Source organism: Eimeria mitis, genomic scaffold (genome assembly GCF_000499745.2).
Source record: "Eimeria mitis Houghton genomic scaffold, Emh_scaff1022, whole genome shotgun sequence".
Lineage (NCBI taxonomy): Eukaryota > Apicomplexa > Conoidasida > Eucoccidiorida > Eimeriidae > Eimeria > Eimeria mitis.
Window position 1 is genome coordinate 1,795 of NW_024011456.1, and position 10,257 is coordinate 12,051.

The 10,257-nt window shown below is 48.6% G+C and overlaps 2 protein-coding genes across 2 annotated transcripts; both read right to left on the reverse strand.

Annotated features, from left to right (window-relative positions):
* Window positions 1–787: 787 nt before the first annotated feature.
* Window positions 788–1,915, reverse strand: EMH_0027720 (uncharacterized protein; the record flags this gene model as incomplete). Its single annotated transcript, XM_038022058.1, has 1 exon — window positions 788–1,915. One exon carries the CDS (start codon window positions 1,913–1,915, stop codon window positions 788–790), a length of 1,128 nt encoding a protein of 375 aa, XP_037877912.1.
* A 511-nt stretch (window positions 1,916–2,426) lies between these two features.
* Window positions 2,427–4,460, reverse strand: EMH_0027730 (uncharacterized protein; the record flags this gene model as incomplete). Its single annotated transcript, XM_038022059.1, is given in 4 exon segments — window positions 2,427–2,460; window positions 2,464–2,993; window positions 3,194–3,297; window positions 3,509–4,460. Coding segments are annotated over 4 exon segments (1,620 nt in total).
* Window positions 4,461–10,257: the final 5,797 nt, after the last annotated feature.

The following is a 10,257-nucleotide window of genomic DNA, read 5'->3' on the forward strand; positions in this document are numbered from 1 at the left end:
CATATTTTAGTGGTTACATTCCCTTCCGAATTGCCTATAGTGTTGGCGCATGCATCGAAGGGTTATTTCGGCATGGTTTCATTTGGCTTCGCCTTGCAGGAGTTGCAGTAAGAAGTGTTATAACTCATGAAATGACGTTTTTTATCCGCACCAGCATTAAGCCTATGTGCCNCTGTGTTCAGGAAACTGGAATAGTTGAGGGGATGTAAGCTAATCTTGAAGTGATCTTACCTTAAGTATTTTGACTTTATTACAGCTCACAGCGGTTCTCGGCGAAGTTCAAGGAGTCGCTATATGTACGCGCTTGTTAGTTACCACAGTCTGGCTCCTCGACGAGACGGTGGAGGTACCGGTCGCGTTATCCGCGTTGCTGCATGGTGTAATTTTTATAGTGAAAGTGTAGGCTGCCGGTAAGGATGATCCCAACGAAATTGTACACGGTTCAAGGCTGTTGTCTCCTGGGTCGCCGGGTGGCGTGTAGGGCAGTAGATGCAACGTACAGGCCATCGCAGCCCCTTCAGACGGGAATAAACTGTTCAATACGTAAAATACCCTACGAATATGGAGACAAAGAATCTGATCTTTAATCGAAAGCCTGTAAATTTAAAAATAGGTTTTAATTTAGCTCTTGACCAAAACCAATTAGACTTTACCCTAGAACAGTACGTAGGGCCCTTTGTGAGAGCCTCTTTGGCAAACACTGAACGGCAAAAGAACTCAACGCACTTTGACACTCCTGGAGCTATCTGCGTCGGGCGCTTTTTGAAAAAACTAAAAAAGCGTTTTCCTATGCTGCTGCTGATTCTTGCGAAGGCGTGTTCCCTTTCGTTTCAAGATGACTTCCTTTTTCCAATGTAGTGCGGTGAGAAGTCTTAGGGGGGAAAAGCAGTAGATGCTGTAGGGCCTGCAGCACTGTTCGTCGCTGTATGGCTCGCACTCGGCGGGAAGTGTCATGCTTGTCACGATAACCGCATGCATGCAAGCATGCATATGACGAGAGCGCAGCCGCTGTGATCTCAGGGGGTTCAGCTTTGTTCTGGCTTCCCGAAATTCCGCTTTCGAGAAGTTGACCAATGAGCGCGTGCTGGTGCTTTAACAGGAAATCGCTCTGCAGTTGCTGTTGCTCTCCATTGCAATGGACTTTATCATCCCCATCTGTCGTTATTTGCTCTGCTCTCGATATCTGTACCGAATTCTTTGAGGGTGGAAAGCTGTACAGCTTTGGCTTAGGTGTCTTCAAGGAGGCCTGGAAGGCACGGAAGGCAGGATCCCAGCGGGATTGCTTGCTGGTCCTAATGCGTTGTGTTGGAGCCCCAGTCTTCTGCAACTTTTCTTCTTTTTGAATTGGCAACAGGGTATGAAAACGAGCACGAATTTTCCTGCACGATTCCGCTGCGCCGGGGTTGGGGGGGATGTGATGTTCAATTTTCGGCACCGCTGACCCGTTTACTGGATGCATCAAAGAAGAGTAGACGTCAGAGAACTGTGTACCCTTATGAAGCGGATGGGAACCACCAGCAAAAGTCTCATGGCCGTTGCAAAGATCCATCTCGAAACGTTGAGCTAATAATTGGGTTTGCAGGTTCCGTTCTTTCGTTTTCGTCTCCGCCTGCTTCTCGATGGCAAGTTGCGACATCTCGAGTAGTAAAAGTCGCTTCTCCTCCTCTACTTCTGCCTGTTGAAGAGCCCATACGGCTGAAATTGTTGGGTTTTGATTTTCAGTCAATTCGACATTCGGTTTTGGGGTTAGTGCGTACAACCTGTTTTCATCCTTTAAGTCATTGGTTGTTGTATCCCCTCCATTCGTATCAACTTCATCGCCTTGTGGCTTTGGTGCAGCACTGCTGCTATCACACTCGCCGTGTAATGATGAGAAATTGATAGCGTAGCGATCTTTTTTACCCAACGACAACATTTGGTTAGCCGTACAATTGGAGTGGCGGCCATGCAACTGGGAAGCCTTGCAAGGTTCTTTCCGAGAGTCAGAAGAACCAGCAGTCACTAGCTCATGCTCAGATAGGCCTTTTTCACGCCACCCATTGCGGCATATGCGTACCAGTTGTAGCCCTTGAGCCTGCGTATTTGCGGACACTTCCAGCCTCTTGGACACTGCGGAGCTGATGCTATCTGTTTCTGGTTTGGTATTCTTGACGTTATCTACCATACATGATATCTGTTTTTCCATACGAGAAAACAGTGGAAAGTTACCATCGCCTTCTTTCTCTTCGAGTGCACGTTGGCCCTTCGACTGCATTTGAGTGCCTTTACCGGCCCAGGTGGTAGGGCTCGCACTTTCGTTTGGTCGGCAGGTACTTGCGGGTTTGACAGCTGTGCTCGCCGACAGGTGAGCGAAATTTGACGTATCTGGAGCCCAGTGCTCGTGCGGTGCCTTTGGGTTTGTCGCTGCAGTCCTGGAACTGTTTGTGCTATTTCGTGCATATGCAGCTGATGGAGACAGAAGTNTGATGCTGATGTTGCTGTAGTTGAACGTCGACTTGCTTCTTAAGCTGCTGATCAGCCACGACAACCGCCGACCTGCTTTTAAACTGCATGTGTTTTTTGTGTTCGCCTTCCTCGTAACTCAGTAAAGTGCATGTTTGGTGCCCCCCGCGTTGAAAAAAGGTCCTCTTTGCCTTCTCCGCAGCAGCCTCCTTCATCTGTGGCTTTGCAAGACGACGCAGGGCTAACGGGAAGGCTCTTTCATGGGGATGCAGCGATCCGCCGGAACTGTAAGGAACAGCTGGCATGCCTTGGAGCTGCCGGCCTAAATATCCCACCCTTTGTGACGAATTCAGGCTATTCTGGAACTGACAACTAAGCAACGTGTTGGGGAGGGTCCCGTTGGTCTGCTCTGTAGATTTACTACTACCGACTTCCGAAACAGACATGCCTACGCTTGATGTTTTGGGTTCATCAGTGGGTTGTCTCGCTCTATTCCGGCCTATATCCAAGGGCAAAGTTTTGTATTGTTGATAACTTGAAGAAACAGATACCTGCATATCCAAAATTGACATTGGAGAATATATGAGCTGCAAATTACGCTCAAATTAGAACACGATGAAACAGTTCCAAGACCAGTTCGGACTCCTCCGTAGTGGCATGTGCCAGTGCAGGAACGCTTCCAAATCCGCTTGTGTATGGATATTTGCAAAGTATGTCTATCTTGCAAGGTGCAGTATTATTTCGGATTTACCGTAGGCTGCGCTGTTGGAGGACCTTTTGAGACATTTCTCTCATTTGGCAAACGGAGGCGGCAATGGATATGTGAAGGTGAACGAGATTCTATTTTCGCCAATTCTGAAGCAGCAAGCATTCGACCTACAGTGGCAAAAGTTTAAAAGGTTCAGTAGTCGAAATGGAGGATAAAGGGATAACCATCATAAAGGCAGAAGGATGAAAGTTATGACTTTGCACCGCCGGTGACGATACAAAAGTGTGGATACGGAACGTTAAGCCCTGCGTGCGAAAAACATTCTCGAACTTCACCAGAGTAAAGAACTATGCTGACCTGCACTGGCGGCTTCCCCCGTACTTCCGAGTTCGGTCTGAAGGGATATCGATTCTGAAATCACCAGTGCTGCGAGTAAGTCATCTGCGCTTCGACTGTCATCTTCTGTCGGGTGAGAAGCGTCCGAAGGAAGGCGCTCAATTTTTTTTTGTCCCTTGGAAACTGTTGACGGCCTAGCTGCCGCGGCCATTCCTCTCTCTTTCCATAATGACGCTAGCTTTATCCTTTCCCTCCTAGCTAACAGAGCTTCACGCTGTTCTTTTATGCGTTGTAGCTGCTGTTCTTTTGCTTCTTGCTGCCTTCGATGTAAGCGACGTCTGTTTTGCTGTCGTACTTCTTGCATTCGCTTGTCGATGTCCAGCTGACGCTCTGTCAGCGTTTGTTGTACAGAGAGGGGCCCACAAACAAGTGACGTCTTGGTGCCGTTTCGATTTGTCGGTGATCCGCTACTGTGTTGTGGCAGCTGGGACCGTCCAACTGTGACACCATCGACTCCTAAAGAGGATGCAATCGTTGAAGTCTTAGGAGAGCCAGTCCCCTCAAGGGAGAGAGCTGCAGAAGTTCCGCCACCATCCTCCGGTATTCCCAAAACTGATTCTAAGGCGACATCGCAGCCTACTTGTTCCTGTGCACTCAAGTAATCCCCTTGCCGCAGAGAGCCCCGAAATAATTCACGGGTATTTGCGGAGGATGTCGCCGGTGTCACCAAATTGACAGGTGGCACATGTGTTTGGGGTTGCATATAACTGCCACACCGAACTGTACTATTACCGCTGTTGCTCCCGCTGCTAGGCCACTGGGAAGCAGGAAACCAGTCGTCTCCCTCTGTCATATGCGATGCCTTGGCATCTTCTATAGGTTTCAAGTCCAACCCCGTCTCAACGCTACAGTCTCCAGACTTCGGGCAACGGTGATCCTCCGTAGATTCTGGAGGAAATTTACGAGCAGCCATGTGAATCTACACAGTAAAACTGAAGTTTGCGTCACACCTCACCTACATATCATACGACAGAATTCAGAAATAAACGTAGCACGACTATGAAACAAAGGTCAGGGTACGAGACACTGTGCAGTCGAGCAAGTGAGGCTGAAGCAGCGCGGCAACGTCGGTCAAAGTATTGTGAAAACCGGAGGCCTCGTGTTTCTTGAACTTGGCGCTAAGGTTGAGCTCCTAGCACTCTGAAATAAAAACCCAAAGGACAAATAGTGTATCCGGCAAAACGGCAAGACGCAATACGGATAACATAACAAAATAGGATGCCGAGATGAGCCTTATGCAGAGATGGGGGGCCAAAATCAATCCTTCTGCACGAAAACATGTGAATGCACTAGCTAGCCCAACAAATCAATTTCGGTTTTTAATATTCGACCTTGTGTACAAGGCCACATCTTCTTCTTAGGAGCATCACTGACAAACGCATGCAGTGACCCCTGGGGCTGGGATCCAGATGTATACGCCTAAGCTGCATATATCTTGCATTTGGCTAAGCGAAGCATGTGTTGTGGTTCGGTGTGCAACCGTCACTTTTAAGTTGGAAAGTAACCTATAACAGGAGCGATATGGGCTGTTTCCGACTTCAGTTGCTTCGTAAGGAGTTGACCTGCAAGCGGCCGCGGTGTGCAGGTGTAACACTAGTTCTCGCTTAGGCCGAAAACAACATATAACGCTACCGTTGCGCAAACGTGCTACATGTGAAGTGCAGTGCTCGGTGCACATAGTACCATTCAGTGTTGTTGTGAGACAAATTAGTATTCGCGACTTAAGAATGAAAGTTGCACACCGTGGCTGCTCGCATCTCATCCCCGTACGAAGCAACCTGGACATCACAGAAGTTGTACATCAGACGTAAAGCGTTCGGTGTGCATAGTAGCCTTCTCTGTCAGGGCAAAGCTATGACTGAACATGCAACTTCCTTGCGGGTTTCTCCAACGCCTGCATGCCCGTGCTGCCGTTGGTACCACTCTCCGAAGGACGGTTGGCAGTTCTCGTGAGTCGCTTAGCACACCAGTACGGTAACGCAAGTTACCTCCAAACGGAGTCCTATACTTTTGGCCGATCAGCCGTTACGATTGGTTATCATCGATGTTGTGAAAGACGAACTATCAGAGAATGATGGAGAGTCTCGACTTCAGAACATAGCACTTCGTTATAGATATTATGACTCGTGAATCGTGCTGCAGCGAGTCAAATAATCCAAACGTTGTTGTCGAATACTCCCCACACTCATTTTCGCTGATGTGTTGTCTTGTGTTGTTCTCTTGGTGATTCAACTAGGCGGGTATGACGTTGCATTAGGATTATCCGGGGTCTCCACAGCGTTTCTAAGCGCAGCTCGCTATAGACGATGGGGCTAGGAGAGTGAATCGGCATTTTGTCCCCTCGAAGATAACGTAAAATTTATCCGATTGCACGAAGTTAGACGCAACTGGGTTAAATCGCTAATCTCATGTCGATCCATCTGGAATCGCTGCTTCGCTTTACCACCAAGAGAGTCTTGTCGTGAAGGCTGTCTCCCTGGCACCGACTGGCAGAAGTACCGTCGTACGGAAACGACTAAAATGGTGGTTTACCACGCCCCATGTGCATCCCGCTGCTCGGGGCTTTCCCTCTTCGAACATTCGCAGTCGGTATCTCCTTGCACCAATCGATCATATATTAATTGCTCATACAGTGTTTGTATACCTTACTGCGCATCGGTGGCACGCTTTCTCCCGCACCAGCAAGCAATGTTAGGGGAGAGGAACTCGTCGGACTTACTCGGGTGCACTCAGCTGCTTTCTGCGATAGGCAAAAGCTAGAAGCAACTGGGTGGTCTTCAATTCGAAGACCATTTCATCGAAGCTGCCTAGAGCGTACCTGTGGCCCGAGTGCAGTAGTATCTAGTTCAGGAAAAGGGACAATGCATATCACAAGCAGAATATATCGGTTCACATCTGCCTCTACGCCCTTACATTATTTGCAGGGGATTGCAGTTAAAATGCTGCACGTGTGGACACTCGGAAAAGNACATTGGGACTTGGGAATTGTCGTTCGAAGGTACCCAGGGCTGTCTAGCCGTTAATCTCTGAGAAACTTCCCCAGGTTTAGCTTTAGGGTAGCTTTTAGCTCTTCAAGAGCTTCCTTTTCGCAAACTGGGCCCCAACGATTATTGACAACCCCAACAGCCCGATCTGATTAGCTAAGGTAGGACCCGGAGCTCCGTTACATGATAGCGTGCCAAGGGACTAGAACGGTAGAACGGTGGAAGGAACTGTGGTACACCAATGAACAAGCTCCGTCCGACTCTTTCTGCTAGGTTCCATTTGAGCGACAAATCATCTATCCTAACGTTATCTGAATACTTCTTAGTTCCCCCGGCAATACTCAATGGGGTGCCAGCTTAGTCTCCACAGCAGACTATCTTGGTCTGGCGAGGAGCCCCTGCCTCCTAGCCTCAAGTTCATGCAGATCAAAAGTTGTACACTTAAGCAGCTTAGAGAGAGAAACAAAAAAGAAGAAGACTCAACTATTTTTGGAGATGACGCCTTTTCTCTCACATCCTTTAGGCCGTTTGCCACCATAGGGATGCTCTGCTGCTTGTGCGGGTGCCAAGCTCAGAAAGGCTTGGAGTAATGAGCTCCACAGCACCGCTATATCTCACTGCTCCGCTTACGGCTGTCACTTAATCGGGAGAGTGACGAAATCCTTTAGTTTTGACCCAGCACATTTCTTGCAATTGGCGTAATTCGCTCACTACTCCGAATCTGATCCCGTACGGGACATTGCGCACGCTGTAGGGAGTGATCCGGCGAGTACAGCGCAACGTATAGACTTGCAGTTTAGGTCGTAATTGCTGTGAATATTCACTGTAGAAGTGATCCGTCGGCCACAAAATTATTTTGGCCTGCACTAGAATATGAGGGTTTCCTCCTCTTAAGTTGATCCAAGCAGATCTTCAATCACCAGGGAGGTGTGAGTCCATCCATTCTGCGCTGTAGCCATGCCTTTGTTCAGATGCTCACAATCTGGACGGATGCAATAGAGCCACATGCCGTAGAATGAGTCGTTCATGCTCCAATACCAGCACTGGAAGCAAAATACTAGGGGCCAGATTTGAGGGAATACACCCGCTGAGCAGATGCATTCAAGATGTGCCGAACTCGTGTTACTGCCTCACGGCAAGTAGCAACACCAGAAGCTGAACTCCTCCCAGCACTGTCCACGCACGCACGCGTCTATACCAGCTAGGCCTTTCCTATTTTGCTGGAAGAGTGTTGAAAGCCACCGCCACCTTGTGAGCTGGAAGGCTCGCTTGTTTTATGTTTTCATTCGCCTGCGCGTGGAACTGAGTATAGCAGAGCTGCTACATAAGGTATAGTCGCACGGGACAGCAGTGCTTTCCCAACCATTCATGAGTGCAGCGGGGAAGAACAGAAGGTGCGGCTAATGAACACTGTGAAGGTGCCCCCTATCGTAAAGCGAGATACAATGGTCTCTCACTGTGGAACAGATGTCTCATNTAGGGATTTGCGGCAGCTGGTGCAAGCTGCATTCAGGCAAACACGTTGCTACCTTCACAACTGGCTGCATAGTGTCTGACTGAATAATATGCAGCACAACCGTTGAAATTTGCCACTGATATGGCTCATGCATGCGGTACTCCAGAAGTAGCAGTGCACCAGTTCTCTTTTGGGAATTAACGATCAGGAGTCAAATATCTGCGGACTGGCTAGAAAAAATAGAGGGGCAGCTTCAACGTCTCAGTGTACAAGCTCAGTACAGTGGATGAAGGACTGACGTTGGAGAAGTTTTGGATTTCGGAAGACAAATTCGGCTGGCAAAGCAGACTCACTAGGTGTGGCGCAACCAGCAGAACAAGAATGCCCATAAGCGTGAAAGTGTGGAGAAGCAATATCAGATGTGCAGGCCTGTGCTACCACAAGCGTCAATAGACAAATCACCTGCTCAAATCCTAAAACGTCAGCCTCCGGCACTATATATTTGCTCTGATCCTAATATCCTCCTTCATGCTTGATAGCGCTGGAGGATGGGATAGGATGCTACAGGAAACATAGAGGTAGAAAGCGTGCTCTCTGTCTGTACTAGCGCTTGGTTTATCAGATATTTGGATTCAATTCCCAGCCAGCCAACATCTCAAAGAAGCATGCGGACAATACAGGTTGTGAAGGACTGTGTTTGCGGCACCGAAGCACTCCGCAAAGGCGTCGGAAAGCTCTGGAAGGTGTGCGACAATGACAGTTTGCAACTGCTATCTCCAGTCAAAGTGCGTGCAGATAAAGAATTACGTATTAGGCGAAAATCCTCATACAATAGTGAAAACGCCTAGCGAATAACGATGATTCATCTACTAGAGGAGAATTTCACCGGGCCTGAGAACTCGTAGTTGAGTACTTCCGATTCATTTACACTCATCAATTAAAGTTGAATATTTTGCCGAGACACCGGAGGCGAGCGCCTTCGCAGCGCAGCAGAAGGGCATTCGTCTTGACCCACTACGCGAGCTCATGCATCGGCGTGTACAAACGTTTTTCGTGTGTTTAGCAGTGCACGCGAATCAGTTTAGCACCGCTTATTTTTTTGTAGTGTAAGTGAAGTTTCCCATTTGTAGGTGCAGCTAACGTGCAGATGGCCATGTGTGGACTGAAATTCGGTGCCCCCTTCCGGTCTCATCCACCTAGAGTGCCGGTGCCTTCTGTCTCCAGGTGCCACGAAAAATGTTAATCTGGAGCGTAGTGTTTTAGAAAACTAGATTTTTTAGTTACTTTTTTTGTGCTCCATCCTCCTAGCATGCAAAAGCCGAAGTACTTGACAGGGTGCAGGAGGGCTTCCATTCACTACGCTAGCATTTGTGCTGTTGGGCTTCAATCACCCACATTGCCAAACACACTTCTTCTAATAGTACTTAATTGCAAAGCGCAAGACAAGAGGTACTAGTCCATCTAGGCCTTTCCGCTCCCGCAGGCTTCTGTCTTCTTCAAAGTTTACAGCCCCACAGCTTTGTGCATGCATCTGGAGTGCATCTCCGGGGTTCAAAATGAAAATGCAACATCGCGTACATCCTTATACATCGGAGCGGCGTTCATCATGATTGTTCGTATTCAAGCTTTGTGTTTCCTGTTTCAAAATAAGATTGGCTACCTTCTGTATTCGCTTCCCGGCGTAGCAACGCGTGCAGCTCATTCCGAGGTCACTCTGGAAATAGGCAAAGGGTGCAGCAACCCTGAGACGGCCAACAATAAATGTACGACAGCAGGTTGTCCTGCTTAGGAATGGGGAAATTCGTAAACCTCGTGATGCACAGAACCTGGCCGATTGAGAGATCTGCTATCTGGAAGAAGGCTGTGACATTGGTTACTGCAGAGCTTCCCGTTTCACGCTGAGTTCGGTGTGCGGGGCAGTGCAGTGACATTCCGCCATCGCTGTTTTTTTCGCGATAAAGCCGGCCCTTAGCAAACTCGCGCACGGGATATGAGAAATGTCCGGCCAACCCCAAAACGCGAACCTCTCAGCCTGTGGCAGCGAGCTGCTCAGGTGCATTGAGGAGCTGAAAAAGAAGCGGGATGATCTAGCAAGAAATATTCAGGCGGTCTGATCCTTTTTCCGACCCTATATGAGCATCGTCACATTTTTAGAACTAGGCAGCACTACAGCATTGTGCATGAATATCGTGGCGAGTACGCCCACATAAATTGATGGCTACTGTCGCTTAATAGCCACATGAGCACGATGTGTGCAGGAAGCCGAAGAG